At 49.5% G+C, this 23,837-nt stretch overlaps 8 protein-coding genes; 4 read left to right on the top strand and 4 right to left on the bottom strand.

Annotated features, from left to right (window-relative positions):
* Positions 1–174: 174 nt before the first annotated feature.
* On the top strand, positions 175–696 carry FFUJ_04965 (uncharacterized protein; the record flags this gene model as incomplete). The annotated part of the gene is made up of 1 exon (XM_023571686.1): positions 175–696. The coding sequence occupies one exon, from the start codon at positions 175–177 to the stop codon at positions 694–696; it is 522 nt and encodes a 173-aa protein (XP_023425949.1).
* Positions 697–1,850: 1,154 nt separating this feature from the next.
* Positions 1,851–5,015, bottom strand: FFUJ_04966 (related to KH domain protein; the record flags this gene model as incomplete). XM_023571684.1 has 7 exons in its annotated part: positions 1,851–2,870; positions 2,921–3,042; positions 3,097–3,652; positions 3,701–3,936; positions 4,030–4,162; positions 4,214–4,483; positions 4,554–5,015. 7 exons carry the CDS (start codon positions 5,013–5,015, stop codon positions 1,851–1,853), a joined length of 2,799 nt encoding a protein of 932 aa, XP_023425948.1.
* Positions 5,016–8,173: 3,158 nt separating this feature from the next.
* FFUJ_04967 (uncharacterized protein) lies at positions 8,174–10,696 on the bottom strand (the record flags this gene model as incomplete). The annotated part of the gene is made up of 1 exon (XM_023571683.1): positions 8,174–10,696. The coding sequence occupies one exon, from the start codon at positions 10,694–10,696 to the stop codon at positions 8,174–8,176; it is 2,523 nt and encodes an 840-aa protein (XP_023425947.1).
* Positions 10,697–12,050: 1,354 nt separating this feature from the next.
* FFUJ_04968 (probable pyrimidine 5`-nucleotidase) lies at positions 12,051–12,923 on the top strand (the record flags this gene model as incomplete). XM_023571682.1 has 4 exons in its annotated part: positions 12,051–12,097; positions 12,153–12,181; positions 12,238–12,699; positions 12,748–12,923. 4 exons carry the CDS (start codon positions 12,051–12,053, stop codon positions 12,921–12,923), a joined length of 714 nt encoding a protein of 237 aa, XP_023425946.1.
* A 236-nt stretch (positions 12,924–13,159) lies between these two features.
* Positions 13,160–13,672, bottom strand: FFUJ_04969 (related to RNA polymerase II holoenzyme/mediator subunit; the record flags this gene model as incomplete). XM_023571681.1 is given in 3 exon segments in its annotated part: positions 13,160–13,419; positions 13,421–13,580; positions 13,631–13,672. Coding segments are annotated over 3 exon segments (462 nt in total).
* Positions 13,673–14,043: 371 nt separating this feature from the next.
* FFUJ_04970 (related to translocation protein sec62) lies at positions 14,044–15,296 on the top strand (the record flags this gene model as incomplete). XM_023571680.1 has 3 exons in its annotated part: positions 14,044–14,449; positions 14,501–15,051; positions 15,105–15,296. 3 exons carry the CDS (start codon positions 14,044–14,046, stop codon positions 15,294–15,296), a joined length of 1,149 nt encoding a protein of 382 aa, XP_023425945.1.
* Positions 15,297–15,645: 349 nt separating this feature from the next.
* Positions 15,646–16,291, bottom strand: FFUJ_04971 (uncharacterized protein; the record flags this gene model as incomplete). XM_023571679.1 has 2 exons in its annotated part: positions 15,646–15,798; positions 15,878–16,291. The coding sequence occupies 2 exons, from the start codon at positions 16,289–16,291 to the stop codon at positions 15,646–15,648; spliced, it is 567 nt and encodes a 188-aa protein (XP_023425944.1).
* A 2,238-nt stretch (positions 16,292–18,529) lies between these two features.
* On the top strand, positions 18,530–22,596 carry FFUJ_04972 (related to phospholipase D; the record flags this gene model as incomplete). XM_023571678.1 has 9 exons in its annotated part: positions 18,530–19,181; positions 19,239–19,688; positions 19,743–19,766; positions 19,817–19,892; positions 19,948–19,991; positions 20,047–20,146; positions 20,198–20,455; positions 20,514–20,616; positions 20,668–22,596. The coding sequence occupies 9 exons, from the start codon at positions 18,530–18,532 to the stop codon at positions 22,594–22,596; spliced, it is 3,636 nt and encodes a 1,211-aa protein (XP_023425943.1).
* Positions 22,597–23,837: the final 1,241 nt, after the last annotated feature.

Genomic DNA, 23,837 nt, shown 5'->3' with positions numbered 1-23,837 from the left:
CCTTCCTTCCCCAACTGTATTTCTTTGTTCATGAGTTGAAGCCTGAAGTTCTATAAGCTTTCATCCATTCCACCCCATACAATCTTCTCCAGGAGAAACCCTATACCCTGCTCTCAAACCTTGGAAAGCTTCCTCTCTTCACGTTGAGACATATTCAGTTCATTGGTCTCAGCCATGTCACAAGATCAGGACGTTTCAAGCTCGCTCAAGAATCTGTCAATCGACACAAAGGACGAGCCTTCAGTGTTGTCCAAGAAACCAGCTGCCAAAAAGGCCAAGAAGACCAAGAAGGTCGTTGCAGACTCATGGGAAGACTCAGACTCCGACTCCGGCTCTGATGCAGAGCCTGAAGCCCAGCCAGAGTCAAACAAGCCAACTCCTGCCACGACGCCTGCGCCGCCTCCCCCAACGCCCATGTCTCCCGTCGGTGGCCTACCATGGGAGTCATCTTCAGGAAGTCCCGGCCATCGCGCTGGAGCAGACCCGGATAAGCGGCCTGAGAAGACAGATGCCGTGGCTCGCCGTATGATCGCTGCTGGACTAGGCCTCAAGGCACCAAAGCAGACGGAGGAGCAAAGGGCGTACCAGAGGAGTGTTCGCGAGCAAGAGAAGAAAAGGAGAGAACAGGAGAAAGAGGAGGAAAAGAAACGACAGGCTGATGTTGAGAAGGCAAAGGCAGCTATTTGGGATGATTAACAGATAATCTTATTAACAAGCTTGGAAGACTAGCTCTTGTATCAACTTTATCGAAACCCCTCATTGTCACCTGAAGCAAGGGTCTGAGGGTATTCTACTGGCCTAGATTCAGAGCGCTCTTATCGGCAAATGCGAGGGTTGGTATTGGCATATTGAAGCAAGAGACAAATATGTGTGAATCTTATTGCATGGAGTCACAAGAACTTGCAATGCATGTTTCTGCCTGGACAGCCCCCAGAGAAATTACTGAACCGAGTGACCTGAAGTCAAAGAAGAAAGATATAACATAGAGCACTTACACAAGTTGCCAGGATTCAGAAATATCTGTAAACAAATCCCTGCTACCGACAACGACGACTCTGCCTAGTCCGAAGTACATACATACTTTGGGGGTTTGGACGTAAACAGTTCACTTTATATGAGCGACGGTGTTGATTCTGGTCCACAGGATCATGTTTGCATGATGATATACACACTTGAGGACTTCACATAATGGCCAACATCATGTAACAAAATTCGTGAATCGAGCAATCGCGGCCGAACCGCAGGTATCATTGCATTGCCATTTCTCAATCTCGGTTTGCCTAGACAGTAGCAATGCTCTCAACTTTTCATGACCACATGCTGGGAATGCTTTTCTCTGTACCTCCTCCGTTCTCGAAGGCTCCCAGGCGCAGCGTGTGATTCATGTGCCATATGGTTGGTTCCATGGCATGAAAGCTCATGACAACCACACGACTTCCAAAACAAACCCAACTTTGACTCCGTGTATAAGTCTGAAGACAGACTATTGATATTGTTTTCGTTCACAGTGGTATCTTTCTCTCCCAACATCCATCGTGTCCCAAAAATTTCATCTCAACCGGCAACCAGGGGTATTCTTCGTTTTTTTTGGTCTCAGCTTTTCGTTACATGACTGGGTATAAGGAGTGGACGTCAAGTCATCAAAAGAGAACCCCTGATTCCATATAGACCAGGAAAAAGCAAAAACTAACATAATATAAAAAACAAGAAAGCACTCAAACGCAAATCAGGTAAAACAAACATGGCAAGACGTTAACCGACCGATGCACAAGTCGACGTTCCAGGGTATTTTTACGCCAGGGTATATCCAGCCGGGGTATTTGCATGTAGAGGTTCTAACACGGGGGAATCTAACGGAAAGGCCCAATAGGGGCGGGGTATCCTGAATTCATAGAATGAGAAGTGGAAGGGCGCCCGCTGTCGCCAGACGCGCGGGTGCTGTGGCGAGGTGTGACATCGCCAGGTTGAGGAATAGACAATTTGTTGTCCATATGAGTGCCGAAGGTTCGAGGAGCCCAAGGATTGTCGTCGTCGGGGAGATTGACGCCGCTGTCGTTCCAGGGGTTTCGGTCGGCATTGAAGCTGCGGGTCGATTCGATCGAAATGAGCGAAGATTTAGAGACGTTGCTTGAACCCTTGAAAAAGTTACTGTTGCCAGAATGAGAGCTGTTCTTTCTACGGTCCAAGAAAGATGAAATTGACGTCATACTGCCAGGCTTTCGGAGACGGTCCAGAATACTGCTTCGCTCGCGAGCGACTTCATCGCCAAAGCCAGTCTTGATAGGAGAATCAGTGGCGACAGGTGCAGGAGCGTGCTGTAAAAGCTTAGAGTCGAAGTACTGCAGAGAATCTTCAAACGAGTCGGACTTGGGGCGGGGAAGAGCGCCCTTCACGACATTGATCTCAGCTCCGGAAGTTGCGAATTGAGACTGAATGAAGTCCATAGCATCACGGAGACCACCGGCGTTGTTGCGGGTAAACCCCCAAAGAAGAGTGACCGTAGGCTCGCCGCTCTCGGTGAGCTCGTCGGGGTTCTGCCTGACGCTGAGTTCAACCTCATGCTGGGCTTTCAGCTTGGGCACGAGGTCATGAGCGAATTCAGGAGACTCGAGGAATTTGACCAGCTCAGGAGTTCTGGCGAGAACAAGCTCATGCTTATCTGGGACCATGCCGAGAAACTCATCGACACAGTGAGGAACCTGCCACTGTGGACCGTTAACAGTAACTTCATCACTGGCTTGCTCAGTGCTGGGAAAGTTGATCTTGCAGTTGTACTTCTGCTCCAGGTCATCGATCTCGGGAAGTCTAGCGATAAGCTGGCGATGATAGAGGCGGTCAACGCTGACAATCTGAGATGTGTACTCAGAATCCTATCGATTCTGTTAGCATTGAGCGAGCGGTGGCATTAAGTGACACTTACGGCACGATCGACCATCTCCAAGATCTCGTTCTTGACAGCGTCCAGATTCTGGGCGTTTCGAGCTGGTGTGCGGCAGATGACATTATCGACTTTGATATCGTCGTCTTCTCGACCCATTCCGCCTGTATCAAGGTTAGTAAGCTTATACCTGATAGTGCAGCAACGGCGATTCTGACCTCTATCCATAGCATTGGAGAACTTGACAAAGACTGAGTGCTTCTTCATGATGCGCTGGATGTGCTGACCACCAATACCGATGATGCGTTTGTGGTACTGATCCGGCACATGGAACGAAATAGATGCAGGCATTTCTTGCTCCACAAGAGTGAGGCCCTGCTTCATGGACTCATAAGTTGCTGCCATGACATCGATGTTGAAGTTGTACTCGTTGAAACCATCGAAAATGATCTGCACATTGCTCTGTCCCATTATCTTGTTGATTTTGCCATTCTTTTTGCCACTGACGAATTCCTTGTGCTCGTTGGCAAGCTCAATCTTGACGCGGATCTGGTACTGAGATTGAGAAATGAACTTCATCTCCGAAATGACTTGAAGAGCTGTCTTGACAGCGTCATCAGAGCCAGTGATGGTGAAACTCAGCTTATCGAAGGAAAGGTCGGCATCGGAGTTGGCGCAGATATCAACAAGCAAACTCTTGATGTCGTTGGGGTGAGGGAATTGCCTGGCATCAGCCGGCTGAATGAACCATCCCGCACTGTAGAATTGACCAGCCTGTGCTTAAGTTAGCGAGGCGTCTATTCGAAATCAGACGTTACTTACCAAGGACATGATCTCTCGCACAGTTCGCTCAACGTGAAGACCTTCGCTTCCTTGAACTCGGACCATGTTACGCTGAGTAGCCAGGGGAGGGAACATGATGAAGGTGCCGTTGGCCTCGAGAATCTTCCGGACCTTATCTAGACGACCAAGCAGAATACTGTCGATCTTGGCAGCAGGAATTGTGACGTCCTTAACGTACAACCTGATGCGCTGGACAGTTTCGTGCAGTTTCTGTTTTGCTAATTTAATAGCTTGGGGCGTTTCGCCAGTGATAAAAATATCGTTGGGGTCACGGCGAGTCGCTTTAGGAGGACAGTAGCGGTACATTGCCGAGAACGGGGGTGGGAAGTAGATGGCAGTTCCAGTGGAAGACTCAATGAGCTTGATATTCTTGCGATGTCGGCCACAGACAAGCTGGTGGAGGGAAGCCTCAAGTTTGGTACCATCGACAATTCGGCCGAGCTGCGTAAGTGTTAGAATGGCACATAAGTATGATTAAGCAGGAAACAGTACCAGAGTATCGATGTGGATCAGAACACGAGCCTTGGCGTGCTCGGATGATAGTATATCACCGTAGATTGCAACTCTCCAGCGCTGATCCATGCGTAATTCAGCATCACCAGTCATACCGTCCACAACAGGGGTCAGCTTGGGGCCAAGAAGGAAGATATCTACGCCACAGAAGGTGGAGATGTAATCGAGGGTATCAGTGACAGGCTTCTTGAGCACTCCGGCATTGAGGTCGCAGACGAGTTGACCATCGATATCAATGGTGGTGCAGCGCTGTGAAAAGGTTAGAGAAGAGCCTCGACTTGTCCCGGGAAAGCCCAAGGGTATATGAATAGGAACATACAAGAGAAATTGGGGTATCATTCAAAATAGTCTCTCGGCTCTTGTGGACCAGCTCTGGAGAGCCCGAGAGACAAACAGTAGCAACCTGTTGGCCTTTTCCGCCCTTGAGCATTGTTGACAGGACATATGCCTCAACAGGAAGCGGCCCGTTGGTAATCTCCTGGCACATCCTGTGGAGGTTGTTCAGGTTCTGAACATGGATAGGCAGCTCGTGAATCTGGACGTCGTCCGGCGCGTCCTCGGGGTGTGTCCATCGCAGGACAGCGTCAGTGGTTGCGTGAAGAATGTCCTCAGTATCGGGGCCCGCAAGATCGGAAGCGAATGGGATATTGAAAGAGTAGAGAATGGTGGCATCGGCGGCTTGAGGGGAAGCCATGGGCTGACCGGGTTGAGCGGCGTTCTTGGGATGGTTGAGGGCATTCATGGGCATATTAGGACGGCCCATTACGAAATTGGGAGCCATTCTTTCCGACCAGTGACGCATATTTGCCAACTTATTCATGATGAGGATCGAGAAAGTTGCGTCGTTGGTATCGTCGTCGTCGTCCGAATCGTGGGCGGGCGGCGACGGTCGGCCAAGGTGGAGGAGGCTGAACGGAAGAGGACGCCGGGGGTGGAGAAGAGCCAAAGAGAAGAGAATACAAAGATGATGCGAGATTGATCAAGAGAAAGCGAAAACTGTATGGGTATCGAAGAAGCTGAGGTCAAGAAAGGGCTGTGAGGATGGGGGGGAAGGGGGTAAGGGTAGGGGAAGGGGAAAGAAAGAGAGATGTGGTATTTGAGAGCTCTTTCCACGTCTGACGAGGGAGGGAGAGAGAGGTTAGGTTAGGTAGGTTGAGTGGAGGTTGACTGAGGTGAGGTGAGGTGAAGTGAGGGAAGTGGAAGGGCAGAGGATAAGGTATAGTTAGCGGAGCCAGGCGTAAAAAGCGAGGAACGTCAGGCCAAGTCCAGTCCAGTCAGTCAAGTCAGCAAAGAGTGGACGTACCTACCCTCTGTACCATACCTACCGTCCGTACCTGCTCGAGTACAAGACACGAGAGTGGGTGATGAGCCAGGTGGCAGGTACAGCTGCTTAGTGCCCTGGTCCGCCTACCGTAACTTGCCAGGGAAGTAACTGGGGGGAGATTTAAAAGAGGGCCCTAGCACGCTGGGACTAAACCCGAAGGCCTGTCTCTGTCTCTGTCTGAGATGGGAATCTGAACTCAATTTTCACGATACAACAGAAGAGATGACAACGCGAAACATCAGAATTGAAATGAAACAAGGACTCAAATAAGAGAAGGCTTAATACAACTGCATATCAAACAGCCCACGCATGGTACAAGGTTTTGCGTCGAAAACCCCTCGGAAAGGGTGGTCACTCTAATCATGGTCGAGGGTTTTGATAAGAACAGCCACAGCGAACACTGAACCACTAAATCATCGACAATCCCTGACTGCCCTGGAACCATGAGAAGTTTCAATTGCGCAGATCGTCAGAGTTGCGAACCACAACGATGAGAAGTATAACTCGAAGCATAACTCAAAGCATCATATAGCTCATTCTTCACAATGACGATACGCTGAACCAACACAAAACTCAGCCATTGCCAACCCTCAGCTCCTTGGTTCGATCGCCTTCGAATAACAACGTCTTAGGGCATGGATGTTTTCTGGGTAGTGGAGACCATCAGCCCAGGCTTGGAGCCTCCTCCTGCAGACCACAGTAGTATCATCGTGGTCACTCCAACAGGTTTACGCAGTCTCCTCCCGCGGAACGCTACGCTGAACCGGCTGCGTTCCAAACACTTTAGTGGGATGTTCAAGGGCTTCGGCAAAGCATAGCAAAGCCTCCGGGTCGTCCATGGAGCGAAACTCAGTCAAGACCTGAAGTATGGATACTCGACACATCACCAAATCCACAAGATGTCTTAAGTACCGTTGTCTCGAACACTAACACGAAGAGAGCCTGGGTACAGGGCAACAGCTGCACGAGGATGGGTCACCTCCGCCAATGACCAACCACTCAAGTCTGTTTACTGTCAAGGGCAGCTAAAACCCATGTTTTTGCATCATAGTATCCAGATCCAAGACGATCATTTGGTCAAGTAAGTCCACCGCATAAGCACAACAAATTGTAACCAGAGAAAACACCAAAACACACCACACATCGCATCCATCATCAGCTGTGTTTCGCTTCGTTGCTAATAATGTTAGACCAAGCTTCGATCACACGGCGTCCCCACACAAGACAAGGTCCTCGTCTGGTGTCTGTGTGACTTGTCCCAGGACGAACAAGGGAGCTGATTCGAGGGGGTGACCCATGCAAGCCGGCCTCTCACCAAGAGTCCGGCACCGGCTCAGCCACTAGCAACTCGTCATTGAATATATCAGACTTTCAGGGACCTTATTTGGCCGGCACTGCAGAATGCAGAATGGCAATGTGCACACAGACCAAAAGACACAAGGATCTACAGTCTCGACTTCTGTACTGCAACATCGCGAACTCCTGCATTTATCAAGGGAGCTGGCATTCTTGGGGTCCGTTTGTATGTGGCGCAACAATTCTGGATCGCTGGGCAGACGCGCATATGCGTGTCCTGGCACCGTTTGTTGATTGCTTCACTGACTTGGCCCCCTCGAATTCCAGAGGCTTACATCGAATGCATGGTCATCACGAGCCACGCCACTCTTTTCACCCGTCAATCTTGAAGCTTATAGCCATGCTATCAGTAACCTACACGTTCTGTGACTTAACTAACCACATCCGCAAATGGTCCAGCATTAAGGCTAGCTGAATGTCCTCTTTGAGTAGCAGTTGATTAGCGAAGCCCAATATTTTTTATTTTGTGAACTGACTCGACAGGACATGTGAGAGCTGATAGTCAGACTCACCAGCCATGTCTCAAACATTCATATTCGTACCTTAGGCTCGTGACCTTTGCACTGACCCTTCAGGGTCCTTGCAGATTCCGACTGGTCAGGAATTGGGAATCGACCTCACAAATGTCCGTGAACTCTGCAGAGTCTTGAGAGACTGCCACGACAGCATGAAAAATACCACTTGGAGCAGCATCTTCATGGTGTTTGATGAACCCCTGGGACAAGCCTATGGTCACATCTATACGACCCCTGCCTATCACCTCATTCCTTCGAACCATATCATATAGTCCTGTTCATTGATCAAGCGGTCTATCATATGACCAGCCGTATTTTGTCACAATCGGCGCTTATATCGCATAGAATTTATCTCACACGTCTGGGAGCACTTACTGTTCTCTTCAAAACAACCCTTCTGGTGGGGTTCACCATGCTGAACTATGTTCTGTTGTGCTCAGGCGGATCCTGGCAGGCCGTGATGAACTTTCATTGTCAACATAGAAACGCAAACCAATGTTTAGCCAATTGGGGGTTATTATTGCAGAGAATAGACGAGTGCTCGACCGCTTCTCTGAACCATGGCCTTTCAATGTTATAATTCCCATGCATTGAGTCCAAATATAGTAGTTCAAGAGATAAACGTTGTTGTTCAACTTCTTAGATAGAAGAACGGTCTTCATACGTCATTCAACTATATTAGTATTCCCGTCTGATATCAACTATATTCGCTTCTATTTTAACACCCGTTTGGTTTGACCTAGCTTAACGATAAACCTCCCTCCTCGCATCATCTGCGTAAACAATCTCTTGCGTTGCCCCTCGCGGTCTCTCAATGAAAGCAATCTCCTCCCCACCTCTCATTGGTTGATTGTAGTACCGCTCCACCGGCCGCGTGCTGTACTCCTGTCTCACAACGCCTGGTTCTGCAGCAATGCCACCGTATTCCCGCGCGTAAGGCTGTACAGCCTCACGGCGGCTCTCCGGGTGGACGCTTGTGGCATATTGACGTACGGGTGGCTCGGGTCGCACGCTCTGCACTCGGCCGTAGTCCCGGGCGACCTCATACCGAACAGGCTCTGCTGGTCGTACGCTGGTCGGCCTTGCAATATAATCTCTCGTCCCGTCTTCCATACGTCTTCGTTCTGGAGGTGCCATCACCTCAACGAATTCCCCTGAGGGACCTATTGGCCGTGTTGAATGCTCACGCGGTCTATGGTCCCTGTAATCCTGCGAAACGTACTCAGGTTGTGTGACGATCCGCCTAGGCATATACGATGGCGAACGTCGCCTGTAGACTGCCCCTCCTTCTTCGTACGTCTCCATCGCCTGGGGCCTCCGAACCGGAGTTCGTTCATAAAAGATCTCGGGCTCGCCGGATCGAGCGGGAGGAGCTGCGGAGTGCCGGATGATCGTCGAGCGTGGTGGCTCAATATACTCACGTCCATAAGCATCTACGATAATTCGAGTTGGCGGCGGTCTTTGCGGTGCCATGAACACATCGCCTTCTGGTCTTAAGCCTGTAGGTGATGCTTCATGTGCTCCAGCATAAGGCCACGATGGGCGCGGATAACCGTTGTTAGGTCGAACTTGGGAGCTTGCTGTTCCCCCCATCGACAGCCTTTGGTGAGGAGGGGGAACATGTGGGGCCTGTTCAATAGGATACGGTCCACCGGAAACGTATCGATCATCGGCATATTCTCTCCTATAGACAGCAGTTCCAGGAACAGTGGTGCTCGCTGCACGTTGTGATGAAAAGCCTACTGTGTCATAGCCTATCGGCACTCGATCATCTCGCTCTTGACGATTATGCACAGGCACAGATTCTGGCGGATAGAGGCCCGGGTGAGGGTCGTAACGAACTTCCTCGTACACAGGTTCATCTGGTTGTTGCTGAGCGTACCTTTGACGTTTATTGGGACGAATATAGGAAGGGGCATTCATAGGGGAGGGAGATCTAGGTTCAGCCTTGATATAAGGCGTTGGTTCAGTCTCGGGCGCTTGCCTGTCAGCCTTTCTCTTTTTCTTCTTTGCTTTCCGCCTATCCGATGCACCGCCTTGAGGCGAGCTCTCAGGACTAGTGACAGCGACTGGCTCATTCCTGAGAGCAGCAACTTGAGCGGGAGTACCGGTGGAAGAAGTCGACGTCGCTTCGGCAGCCCGAGGTCGTGGCCTAGTATTTATTAATGGCGAAGTCTGCGCATTCTGATGCGATCTCTCATGTGCTTTGATCAGAGGAGAAGGGGGACGGCTGTCAATATAGTGTTCACGGGGAGGCTGTCGAGAGGCTGATCCGTAATCAACTCTACGCCTATCACTCTCCCCATTACTGGGACTTTGCCTGGCACTTCTATCCTGCCTAGGTGCTGTCTTGTCTGCATTATAAGTAGCAAGGCCAGGGACCTGGACAGGTCGTGAAGTGCTGTTAACGCTCACCGAACCGACGAAAGGGTCTGGATTTGCGTAGGCTTCTTGGGGTCTAGTGTGGCTCGGTGCGTACGGCCCCGGAGGGACTTGCTCAAAACCAATCGGAGGTTGTCGCGGAATAGGAGCGGTATGGCTATTTATCTTTGGTTGCGACTCCGCGACGGGTACTTGTGCCTCTTGGGACTCGTTACGGACTCTGGAAGTCAAAACGGAGGATGGAGTGTTGTGCTGCGACGAATAGAAAGTGTTGTCATCGAAGGAATCACTTGCGTTGTCAATGTTAGTAGCATCAGCAGCAGCAGCGGTAGCAGTAGTATCGGGACCAGCATTGCTTTCCACAAGCGTCAAGGCTTTCGTCAAGACCTCGTTAAGATCGAATTCAACGACAGGCTCCCCTTGCGCCACGCTCTTAGCAGTTACTCGTCTCTGATCAACTTCGTCTCTCAGAGCACGTTCCAGCCTCTGTCTCTGCAACTTCAACTCTGCTTTGACCAGATCCTCAGATTTCTCTAGGAAGATGGGGTTGATCTCAGTAGATCCTGACCCATATGGCTTGCTGCTGTTGTTGGTGGTAGCAGACACATCTGCTTGCTTTTCGTTCGCGATGGTTTGCCCATGAGCGTCTGTCTGATGACTCGGCGTTCCATCTTGGGTGGAAATATCTATCGGATGGATGGAAGTTTGTGTGGGAGGGATAAAGTTAGAAGGGACCTTGATAGTCGGATGTTTACCGGAGAGAACAGTTGTAGAGAAGCGTACAATCTTCTCATACTGCTCGATCTGATGACGCTCCTTCTCAGCAAGACCAGCAAGCTGATTCCTACTAGCAAGATGCCCCTGAGCGACAATATCTTGTGCCATGATGGCGGCGAGTGAAATGTACACGTCGCGTCACCAGGCGACACCAGATTAAGTTGGAAAAAAAGGGAGCAAGCAAGCAATAAGACCAACTCCAAGCAAGCTAGCTCAACGAAAGTGTTGGGTACTGAACCCGACGGACAACGCCACTCTTGACGCGATATGACGCGGACCAAAGAGCTACTACTGATCAAAATGTAAATGCGCTGTTTCGGCTGTTGTTCAAGAAATGGAAGCTTTGATGTTGGAGGTCTGTGCAATTAATGGAGTGGTTTTTAGAGCCACAGGCGCCTCGACTCGGGTGGACGCGAAAGGCAAACAATTTAAGCGGTGTAAGCGGCAGAATTCTTTCATTACAGCGTCTTCGAGAATTACCCATATGTTGACTGTTGAAGTAACTCATATAAGACTAAATGAATTTTTGATGAGTGAAATATCTTTTGTATTCTCTCTACAACTAACTAATATTGGAATTGCTTCGTTGAATCCATTACAACATTGGCTTGTGCGGTATTGGGTTGAATGTCATGTGTTAGTGTCATAGCTCTTACACGACCTGTCCCTTGAGCCTCAATATCGAGAACACGACACTTGTAGTCATACAAATCCAATCCTTGCCTTCAGTAAGTTCGACTAGTCTAAAGCCCCTATATTTATCGTCTTGTCCTATCATTTAGTTCCCGAACCATGAGGCTCAGGATGAACTCTCTGTAGGTAAGCATGGATCATGTAAACACTATAGTATTACTCGTGGCTCGACAGCCTCCTTTAAGCCCATGGAGCTTCTCATACCATGATGATCCAGGAGCTCGAGTCTTATGACCTATTCACACGTGTTTTTAAATGGAGATTCAATCAAACAAAGGGGTTGTCTTCCATGAAATTCCTCGAATGTTTGCTTAACAACAACTCTTATGTTACCAAAAGCAACTAGTGACAGAATGACAGTCCCGCGATCGGAGACCGGAAGACGATCCGCGCTGAACTTTGCTCATTATTCAGCCACACCGCAAGAGTCATTGGGAGAAACGTAGCGCATCGACGGACGGATACCGACGATATCCTCCGGATACTGCAGAGTTGATCCAAGGAAGCGATTGATTGCTTACTAGCCTTGCGTTTTTGGCCCAGATCGCCCTTCCATATAAAATTCTATTTAAACCGTTTCTCTCCTCCTCATAGCCATTCAATGTACCAATTACGACCACGTGTTAACGCAATATCATCATTGAAGCGCTTCTCAAAACCTTTAGTTGCCTCCTCCTTATTGCTCAACTCAAATCTCACACCTCGCTATCCTTACTTTACCACCAACAACAACCCCAGCCTCAATATTCAGACTCATACCAAATTCACCATGGGCAGCACTCAGGACATGAACCCGGGGAAGCCGGTCCTATTCTTGTTAGTCTTTTTTGAAATATACTTCTCATAGGCTTTGAGCTAACTTTTTATGCAGCGATATTGACAACTGTCTCTATCCACGGAGTAAGCTTACCCTGAAATCAGTGTTTATGACTACTTGAAACTAACAGTGAATGAAGGCACAAAAGTCCATGACATAATGGCTAAACTCATTGATGAGTACTTCTCCAAGCACCTGGAGATCCCTTGGGATGAAGCTGTGAAACTGCACAAAGAGTATTACACCAACTATGGCCTCGCTATTGAGGGGTTGGTGCGCCATCACCAAATCGATCCCCTGGATTACAACGCCAAAGTGGACGATGCTTTACCCCTCGAAGAAATCATCAAGCCCAACCCTGAGCTACGCGAGCTCCTGGAGGACATCGACAAGTCCAAGGTTACTGTGTGGCTTTTCACCAACGCTTACGTGAACCACGGGAAGAAGGTTGTTCGCCTCTTGGGCATCGAGGATATCTTCGATGGTCTCACATACTGCAACTATGCGGAACAACCGTTACTCTGCAAGCCGGACCCCCGCATGTACGAGAAGGCGATGCGCGAAGCAGGCGTCGACCGTGTGGAGGATTGTTACTTTGTCGGTAAGTTCCCCCACGCTGTTACACATACCTCCATCTAACCCCTTCTAGATGATTCTGCCCTGAACTGCACAGAAGCCAAAAAGTTTGGTTGGACAGCAGCCCATCTCGTTGAGGAGGGAGTGCCAGCTCCCAAAACCCCTGCTTCGCAATACCAAATCCAGCATCTGCGAGAGCTACGGAATGTCTACCCGCAGTTCTTCAAATCTACTTCAAGCAAGGCATAGTTTATGACATTTGAGGTTGGTTACGAAATAGAGGGGATTGTATGGCATATGATAGAGTTTTTAGACGGTGGCGTTCAAGGCGCTCACTCGGCTGAGATACCTTTGTATTATGGGGTTTCAACAAAAAATAATAAAATGCTCCTTTGCATGGGCTGCCAGCCTTTCATTTGGTTATTCGTACCCTGAACTCCACGCTGCGCATCAATAAACTTGTCAAAAACAGACCGAACCCGTAATTATGGTCGTCGTATGCTGCGGATAACACTGTCAAGCTCAGACAAAATCTGATCTTTCTCCTTGATTGCTTCTTGGCGTTGGGCTTCAGCAATCTTCAAATCCTCCTCCAGCTCTTTAATGTACCTCTCCTGATCCATCTCACTGTTGTCTAAGCCGGGGAGAGATGAGATGAGGACCTCGATTTGTTGCTCTTTGACAATGAGATCCTGCGACAACTCTACCATACCAGCTCGAAACTCATCTGGAGGAAGTGAATCAACTGAGGGAAGTTAGCATGTTTCCCTTCGAATGGATCATGAATTCGGACATGCCTTCTTTTGGAGCATCTTTCACTTCGCGGACCTTGTCATTAGGACCAAGTGTTTCAAGGTCATGTCGCTTGTTGACATAGTGAAGGCATGCGACGAACTGTGTGGCCAGCTGTAGAATTTATTAGCGGAAGAATTTTATGAGGTGTAAACTGGACGCACCTGGTCTACAGCATCTTGCAGCTGGGTTAATCGATCACCCATGATGTTGGCTGTAAATTCTCAAACAAAGCAACTCTAATGATTTACAGCTTCAAGGCTCCTTCACACCTCAATCTCACACTGGCTTAGCTGTCACGTGGAGATGTGCCGGAGGTCGGGCAATCAACAATCCGCCCCGGAAATTCTGGAGCTCAGTGATGGAAGGAAGTGAACACCGTTGTCTCTGGGCGAGCTATGACATGATTGGCACGGCATGGTCCAAGTGGCAGCAACACTATGTTCACTCTTTCTTAAACCTGTCAAGTCCACATCTTTTACTTCGCCTTCGTGCGCTTCTGTCTCTCTCAACCAATTCTTTAGCCCGATAAACTTCTTCTCTACACTCTTTTTCACATTGAATTTTTCAGTAAAACATGTCTGAGCAACCTCCCCAGCCAGGCCCCCAGCCTGGGCAGATTCCCATGCCGCAACCTGGGCAGCGACCTACACCCGAGCAGATTCAGGCAATGCAGCGCCAACTCGCCATCGATGCTGAGAAGAACGGCATGACTGTCCCTGAATTTATCGAGCACATCAAGAGACAAGCGCAAGAGCAAATGAGAATGCGCGCACAACAGCAACAGCAAGGTCATGATCACGACCACGACCACAACGGTCATTCTCATGATCACGGTCAACCTCCCCAGCAGGGTCGCGCCCAGCCTATTACGCCGGGACCCCCAAACCCCAAGGCCATTGCTCTTGCCTCGTTCCTGCGAGGCCAGGATCTCAAACCCAGAACTGTGATTCTGAACGGCGAGCGAAAGGACATGTTTCGAGGTAGGCCACATGGCACCAATTTCTTCCAAATCAGAAGCTGACAGAACCTAGTCAAGCGAGCCCTCCGAGCTCTTCAGTCCCCCGCATATGAGAAGGCCCGCAAGAAGAACCCTCTTCTCCCCGAAATCACCGACAGAGCTTCTCTCGAGAACACATTCAAGTTGTTGCCCCTGAGCATGCTTGCTCTCCGAGTTTCCAAGGTCGAACCGCAGGCAGGCCCTAACGGAAAGAAGCCCAAGCGTGTCAAGGGACAGTGGACTGTCAAGATTGAGCAGCAACAAGAGGCAAAGGAAGACATGTACTACTGCTGGCTGTGGGAAGGTAGCCAGCTCAAGCGCAAGATCTACGCCGGTCTCGCACTCCTTGCCATCTTCGCTATCGTCTTGTACCCTCTGTGGCCCCTGGTGCTGCGCCAGGGTGTCTACTACCTCAGTTGGGGACTCCTTGGACTGCTCGGACTGTTCTTCTTGATGGCCATCTTCCGAGTTATCCTGTTCTGTATCACCTACTTCACAACGCCACCTGGATTATGGCTATTCCCCAACTTGTGGGAGGACGTTTCTTTCATGGACAGTTTCAGACCCGTCTGGGCTTGGCATGAGGTTAGTTGACTATGCTACGAGAGAATGAAACAAATCACTAACAACACGTACAGACCGAGAAGAAGAAGAAAAAGAAGAAGTCTGCTGCCCCTGGAACCACCCCCAACCCAGCCTTCGCAGCCGCTACTGGTCAAGTTAACACAAGTGCGACTACAACTGGCACGGATACTCAGGTCAAGACTGGTGGTGTGCAGCAACGGCACTACGAGGCCCCACGAGTTGAAGAGCTCGATGACGACGAGTAGATGGCATCTAAAAGTGACCTTGGGTGATGGCGTTTTTTGGGAGTTGTAATAGTATCGTGGATCTACCGTGTAGTGTGGAAAGCAATCAAAGCGGTTTCTTTTTTGTACGAGATTTTCCCAAATTTATACAGGCATGTACAATGTCAATTTTGTCGTGAAATGATCATATTTTGGATGGATATCTAGAAAACAAACCGAAGCACCCCGCCAGCCACAGTCCATGATAAGAACAGCAATATCGAGTCGCCTCGTTTTCCTCCGATGAAGGGAATTTTCTACAGCACTTTTGAAAGGTCGATCCTTGTCAATGACAAGAGCTCGATACACCTGACCCCTCGATTATAGCTCCTCAGGACTGCAACGTCAGATGTTTCCAAAAGAAGGTACCGCCCTTGAGTTCTCCATTTGGACTTAGACCATATTTTGGGATCTGGCCAAGCTCGACATAACCAAGCTTTTTATACACCTCCTCTGCTGGGCTTCCCGTCTCTGTGTCGAGAAGCTAAGCAGTTGTTAGTTACCGGGACTGAGATGCCGAAGAGAGCTAACGTTAGTATAGTTACGATGGACATTGAACTTACCAGAATAGTTCGACCACGCTTGGTGGCTTCAGCTTCGAGGGCAGAAATCAAAGTTCTGGCACCTCCTCGACCGCGAAAAGCTTTGTGGACGAGGAGCTTTTCAACGACACCGCGAAATGGGCCAGTTTCTGAAGAGGGCATGTTTAACATGACAACGCCCACCACATCGGAGCCGTTCGGCCGAGCTCCAGGTTCGCAGTCGTTCAGGAGAATGAATATGAGCCGTTTGCCGTCTGCCACCTCTGCAATCCGCTCTTTCCACCAAGCGAGGAGTTTCTCGTGAGATAGGGGCGGGAGGAATTCTGCGATAGTGCGATCGTGAGTGATACAGGAGGCGTGAATGGCTGCAAGATAGGGTATCAGGTGCCCATGCTGCCCTGGTGAGAAGAGAGCCACTGTTCCTGAAGCTGTCATGTTGAAAATATCTTGTTGATTGGACGAGCTTATGTCGAGAGTCTTGAGTTTAAGTGGTTCCAAGAGAGTAAGTTGTGTCTCAGTGTACAATGCTTCTTTGTCGTATGAGCATCTGCAGGACTGGAGATCATGTATCCAACCGCAATGGGATATTTGAATTGATCAGTAAAATATCGGTCAACGCTGGTGTAGAAATTCTGTACAAGATTTATCAGAGGCTTGACTTATTGGGCAACTCGATGAGGGGAGATAACTTATGGCCCATAAGTTATGGGTTATCCGATTTAGGAGCTCCAACCCGGTGCAAGCTAGCAGTAGTAGACTTACTTGGAGAGTTTAAACTTGGGCTGATGCTCAGGTGAGCAGTTGAAGGTTCAGAAGATGTAAGAATTGCAAGATAAAGTGTTGAGAAAAAGAGGTTGGGGAATTTCGGCTTAGGGAGTCAAAAGGCCATGGATGTTGAAGAGACCTGAGCATCAAAACGTGACTGACTACCTGCCTTGTCTCTCCTAAGAGGTTAGGTTACTACAGTATTTAAGATGAGGTCTGTCTCTCCTCTCCTCTCCGTTCCGTGTGAGAGTGATTCAGTGAGCCAGAAAAAAAGTCGCCTTCTCCCCTGCAGCCACTTGCAAGCTAAAACTAAGGTAACGCTGGGCTCGTGGATGCAAGGTTGTTGGGTTACAAGGTGCCCGGTGCCCTAGCAAAGATGGAAGTTTTCCAGGTTCCAGTTCCTGAGATGGTCCCCTCCATCAGCCCGTGGAGTTGCCCTGTAGTTACCGTCCCGGCGGGTAATTGCAGCGGCCCTGGAGGTGCTGGACGGTAAGTGGGCTGTGTGTCCAGTGGATTCTAGCGTATAAGTTTGACGGCTCCGCAACCCATCAAGTCAACCCTCCCCGGTCGATTTAGTCAGACAGCCAAGTTGGCTCTTTTACGCCCTCAGAACGACTCTGGATTGGATCGAATCCTTTCACTCTCTGCGGGAGCAATCGTGAAGAGGTTGCACGCCACGGTTGCCACAGATTGTCGGAATAAAATGGCGCATATACAAATCTGGCAGTTGAGAATTTGCTTTTGCTTTTGTCTTTGCCGGTCGGTGGCTTCGAAGCAGGTTGAGTTGACCGACCATCAAGGCTAACTAAGAGTTGAGGCCTGAGAGCTAGTGAATTCATGGATGGGTTGATGAAACGAGACGGGACGGGACGGATAGAGAACGGGAACTCTTCATACTGTCTGTCCACCAACTACTGTATATTCCTTGCAACTCCGTGGATAACATCGTGACAAAGTGCACTCCATCAGCTCATCCTTCGGTGTTCAGACACCGAGTCATGGACACCTGTAGCTGATCCAGGACAATCACATTGTTAATCTCGGTTGCCGAAAACAGGCTGAGCGGTCCATATCACCGTTGATATCATGATCAGTTGACTGAACTCTTACCAGTTATAGAGTCCAATACAAGGAAGCATAACAGGCTATCACGGCTATTCATCTTTTGGATGAGTCGTTGCAGGCCAAGAGGTTTCATCGGGTTTAAGCAGCAGTTCACACGAGCCTTATACAACTGGACATGCGAGTTCGGTAGATTTTTTAGTTACTTGTCCCAATGGGTTGCCCTGCATTAGAGTCTTTTACCGGGGTTTGGTTTCGGCAGTCAAAGCTGTCAGTCCAGTAGGATGCTGTTTAGCGTGAATCAGCTTAAAGCAGTGTTTGGAAGAGACATGAAACGAGAGTGATTGTCTCTGTATAAATGCTCTGTGATTCACGTTTGTTTGTTGTGAGTTGTGTAGTTGCTGGCTGACTCTCTGAGTGAGTGTCATGTCTTGTCTGTTTCTGTGTATAACCCCGCAACTTGATGAACGTTCCAATGAGAATACGAAGCTTCCCTATTTGTCTAGAGCAATCAAATTGATAACGCAACCCTGATGATGTACCTATTTACGGCATCTCTCATTCATTGGCTCTCCGCATTCCGTGGCCATCATCGGCGTCATCAGCTCCCCACTTGAGCTTCCAAGCTCAGCTGTCTTCTTACAGTCCGTCAGCTTATCACTGCCGTGTGAGTTAAAAAACAACTCATGATCTTACTTAAAATCTACTACTTCTTGGCTACGTTGGTTCATTCTTGACATATTCTTGGTACAACTATTTTGAAAGTCTCTATCCATCTTCCGCTTGAGCCCTCACCGCCAAGACCTTGGCTCGTTGAGGTATTAGTCCTCATCCTCGTCTTCCGACATGGATTTCCTTAAGAAGGTCGGCGAGCACGTCGAGAGCGTTTTGAACAAGAAAGACGATGATGATAAGCATGATTCTCAATCACAATCTCACAGCGGACAGAGTCAGCAGTCCCATGGACAAGATTACGGCTATAGTCAGTCTCAGTCTCAAGGACAAGGCCAATATGGAAGTCAAAGTTATGGACAATCTCAAGGCCATGGCAATCAGAGCTACGGAAGTCAGGGATATGGTAACCAAGGCCCTTCTCAAGGCTATGGGCAGTCCCAGGGATACGGCCAGTCTCAGGGCCATGCCAACCTGGGCTATGGAAACTCAGGCTACGATAACCAAGGTCCTCCTCAGAGCTATGGACAATCTCAGGGTTATGGGCAGCCCCAAGGCTACGGGCAGTCCCAAGGATATGGTAATCAAGGCTACGGTTCCCAAGGCCCATCTCAAGGAGGTTATGACCGACCACCAAGCGGTGGCCGTCCACAAGGGGGAAAGCAATCTCACGGCGATGACCCCTCTCATGATTCTGCTGCCCAATATCTTCAGAGGCAGCAGGCAGTGAACCGATACCATTCATTTGCCTCAGAGTCGAAGGGCAACGTTAAGTGGTACGTCGATGGTGCTTCATACTTCTGGGCTGTCTCCCAAGCCCTTGAGCGTAAGTCCCAGCAACCCATTTTCCCCCTTGGATAATCACCTGACATGGCCAATCTAGAGGCACAGGAAAGCATTTACATTCTCGATTGGTGGCTGAGCCCTGAGCTATATCTTCGCCGCCCCCCTGCTAAGAACGAACAATACCGTCTGGATCGAATGCTTCAACAAGCCGCACAGCGCGGCGTCCAGGTTTACATCATCGTTTATAAGGAGGTCGAAGCAGCTTTGACCCTCAATAGCAGCCATACAAGGACTGCTCTTGAAGCGCTGCACAAGAATATCCATGTCTTCCGACACCCCGACCACTTACCCACAGGTTACGACCTGCAGAGGGAATTGGGCAAGTCTATCAAGGCTCTAACCAACTTTGATCTTGCCAAGGCATCTGGAGATGCTATCAAGGCTGTCTATGGTACTGCTGATGGTGTTGTACTGTACTGGGCGCATCATGAGAAGCTCCTCGTCATTGACAATGGCAAGATTGGGTTTATGGGAGGACTGGATATGTGTATGGACTTTCCCCTCTCACGCAGAATAAGAAATGCTAATTAAGAACTACTAGGCTTTGGAAGATGGGACACAAATAGTGAGCTTGTGTGTTCTATAGGGGAAGTTGTTACTCACCATGTCGACTAGGTCACCCCATCGCCGATGCTCATCCCGGTAACTTGGATGCCATTGTCTTTCCCGGACAAGACTACAACAATGCTAGGTATGTCTTATCTTCAACAAGAAAAGTTAAGGGTCATATTAACAAGATTCTGCAGAGTCTACGACTTCGCTGATGTTAAGGACTGGGATCAAAACAAGCGTGAGCCATTCCTTGAACCGCAGAATTTCGAAGGAATAAAACTAATTGATCCTAGTCGATCGAACCAAAAGCTCAAGAATGGGTTGGTCAGATGTTGCTCTGAGCATGAACGGACCTATCACTCGTGACATGGTCGATCACTTTATCGACCGATGGTAAGTCCTCACAACTTCTAATTCGTCTCTATGACCGCTAACCATGCACAGGAACTTCATCTTCAAAGACAAGTACAAGGAGAAGAATCCCGGCAAGTATCACAAACTCGAGCTGCCCCCGCGAGACACCTCTGGTTCTGGAGATAGACGATCTAGAGGCGAGGACGATTACTTGGGTGGCCTAACACAGCAGTTCAGCCGTGGCATGGATAGACTGAGATCGTTTGGGGAACATGATGGCACTCATCGTGACCGGGGGCACAGATCTGAAGGTCGTGGCGACATGCCTCACATCCAGATGATCCGAAGGTGAGTTCACTTGCCTCTACCATATTCTATTTGGACAAAACTTGCTAATATGGTACAGTTGCGCTGAGTGGTCATCTGGCCACCCCCTTGAGCGTTCGATTCAGAACGCATACATCGACGCCATCAAGAACTCTAGATTCTACGTTTACATTGAGAACCAAGTAAGTATACTTAGTGTCCCTAAGTTTCACAAGCCTTTGCTAACGAATCAGTTCTTCATCACCGCCACCGATGATAAGCAACGAGTTGTTAAGAACAAGATCGGTGCTGCGTTGGTAGAAAGAATTATTCGCGCTGACCATGAAGGAACACCCTTCCATGTCTGGGTTTTGATGCCGGCCGTCCCGGCCTTTGCAGGAGACTTACAGGACGAGGGAGCTCTGGGAACCAGAGCCATCATGGAGTTTCAATATGACTCGATCTCGCGTGGTGGGTACAGTATCATCGAGAAGCTTCAGAAGGCAGGCATTCGAGATACATCCAGATACATCGGATTCTACAACCTCCGAAACTTTGATCGAATCAATACTTCCAAGACAATGGCTGATGCCGAAGCCCGAACTGGTGTGTCGTACGAAGAGGCTCGAAAGGAGAGAGACCGAGAGTTGGGCGGTTACCCAGATGAGGGATCTGGAAGGGCAGCACGTGATCAGTACCAACAGAGTCGAGGCGACTTTTCAGGCTCACGAGGAGGTGACAACTATGAAAGTCGGGGCTATGGGGACCGATCTCAGCGAGATGATTACCGACAGGAGCCTCAGAGGGGCCACAACTCCCGACCAGACAGCAGACGCCAGGACGATGACTACCGTGGAGGTCACTCTGGGTCCAAATACAGACGCGATAGCGACAGCGACGATGACCGCCGAGGTGGTAGCCACGGGAGACGACGTGATAGTGATAGCGACGATGATCGCCGAGGCGACAAGTACGGGCGTCGACCAGCCCGAGATCCCTATGCCCACCCTGGAGCCGATCCTCGATTTGATTCTAGACCCCAAGGATATTCTCAGCAGGGATATGGACGTGATGACGACTATCGCGGCTCCTCACAGCAAAGTTACGGTGGTCGGGGCGACTATGGGGAGCGGCCAGATGCAGGATATGGACGACCCGAGCGAAATCCCTATGAGCATCCTCAAGCTGACCCACGTTACAGTGGGAGACAGGGTTCTGATAGTTACGGCTCCCGCCGCGATGATCGTCCCCAGTATGGTGACCAGCCACAGCGACAGGAACAAGGAGGCTACTCCCAGGGGGGTCACTCCCAAGGAGGTGGTGCAGATTCGTATCAGAGATACCAACAGGGGGCGAGCAAAGTTGGCGACAACACTCTCGACACTATCAGCTCCTGCTACATGGACAAAGGCCCTAGAGTCACTGATCTACGCTGGGATGGCAACACTGAAGATGAAATTAACGCTTTTGTCTCTGAGGAGTTGTACATTCACAGCAAGCTTCTCATCGTCGATGACCAACTTGTTATTTGCGGCTCAGCCAACTTGAACGACCGCTCACAGCTCGGCGACCACGACTCTGAGATCGCAGTTGTCATTGAAGACCCTACACCTGTAGAGTCATACATGAACGGACGTCCCTACACGGCCTCGCGCTTCGCTGCTTCTCTGCGCCGCTTCCTCTTCCGCAAGCATCTCGGCCTTGTTCCTGATCAACGATGGGATCAACCAAACCGAAACTGGACGCCCGTCGACCGAGACCCTAACGATTACGACTGGGGTTCTCCAGCCGATCATCTCGTCGTCGATCCGCTCAGCCCAGATTTCCAACGTCTCTGGACCAGCACTGCACGTGTCAACACTGAGACATTTGATCGAGCATTCCACCCTGTTCCCACCAACAGAGTTAGAACCTGGAAGGAATACGACACTTTCTTCTCTCAGTACTTCATCATCCCTGGTAAGAAAGACCAGGATGTCAAGGCGGAGCTTAAGAAGGGCAAGGTTGAGTATGGTCACATTGTGAAATCTGAGTTCCCTGGTGGTGTGAGGGAGGTCAGGGAGTGGTTGTCACGAATCCGTGGTACACTCGTTGAGATGCCTCTTGATTTCTTGGTTGACGCCGGAGATATCGCTAAGGAAGGCTTGACCTTGAATAATCTCACGAATGAGCTCTACACTTGATCGAGGCTAGGGTAGGAGTATTTGGACACAAAGGAGGTAAACGCTCGGAACTGGTTCTTTATATCTTGCTTCGCTCATAGGTCAATATTAGACATGGATGAATCTCCAAGATTTATATGACATAGCAGCGTAATCGTTATTGGCATCTGTGAAGAGCTTCTCTTATTCGGCGTCTCGTTCTTCTTTGGTAGCAATCCTTGACTGTCGTGGTGAGGTCATCGCCTGCGACACCCAGTACATCGGCGAGATGATCGTGGATCAGATCATATGATTATTCGGAACCAACAGCGGCAGCCAGGATGAATCACTTCTCAAGCTCTGCTTTGGTGTGTCTGGGCTTTTTTGACAGGCCTGTTGGGTTATGTCGCATGGTGAGTTTCTCTGAAGCTTTGCTTGGTAGCTTCGATATGCGCGAGAAGGCGTCCGCCGCCTGAGCGTTTGGCAAGATCAAGAAACTCCTGCATAGGTAATTGGCGAGTTACTCTCTTGGTCATCCACGCTGATGGCAGCATAAGTTATAGCTTACACCAAATATTAATAGTCTCTTGATCCATTGTGCGATAACGCGTCCCCGAACTCATCCTTAGGGAGCATAAAACACTAAACTTACCTAAATTTAGGATATTGAAATAAACTTAGCAAAAGGTATCCCTAAAGCTTAGGCTAACTTACCCAAGTTTTGTTGCCTGCCCAAGGTCACCTACCTGGTACTGTTGAGTCAGTGTTCGTGGCGAGCGTTTTCACGCTGCTCATCCAAGAATCAGTGATCCATATCTCTGATGAATCGATTGTATAAGAGAGTCTTTCAGAAGTTGCTTTGACCCGAAGCGCTAGATCTGGTTGAGTATCTTAGATCTCTAAAGCAATGTCCTCGATATCGTCTGCGAGTTCTTCCATAGGGCCGCCAGAGACAACGGGTTGGCTAATGTCTTTGGGGATCATGATCTCAGTCTTGGTGGGACTATTCATCCAGTCGCACTCGGTGAGAAACCTCATCTTGGTGTACCCAAGCGTTTAATTTGTCTCGGGACCTCTCAGAGACTAGAGGTGCAGTTTCTTCGGAAACCGCTGCCTCGGTCGCATCTTATAATGACTCCGCTTCGACCCGCGAAAGAAGGAGTTGTTCTAACCACTCCCGATATTCTAGGTAGAAGTCATTTGATGCGTACGTAGTTGTGACGGTAGTGGTGATGGTCTCATTCCGCGCGCGAGGCTCCAGCTTTGTTGGTAAGTTTGGGAGA

This window comes from Fusarium fujikuroi, chromosome FFUJ_chr02, assembly GCF_900079805.1.
Source record: "Fusarium fujikuroi IMI 58289 draft genome, chromosome FFUJ_chr02".
Taxonomy (NCBI): Eukaryota; Fungi; Ascomycota; class Sordariomycetes; order Hypocreales; family Nectriaceae; genus Fusarium; species Fusarium fujikuroi.
This window is presented reverse-complemented; position numbering and strand designations above follow the sequence as displayed.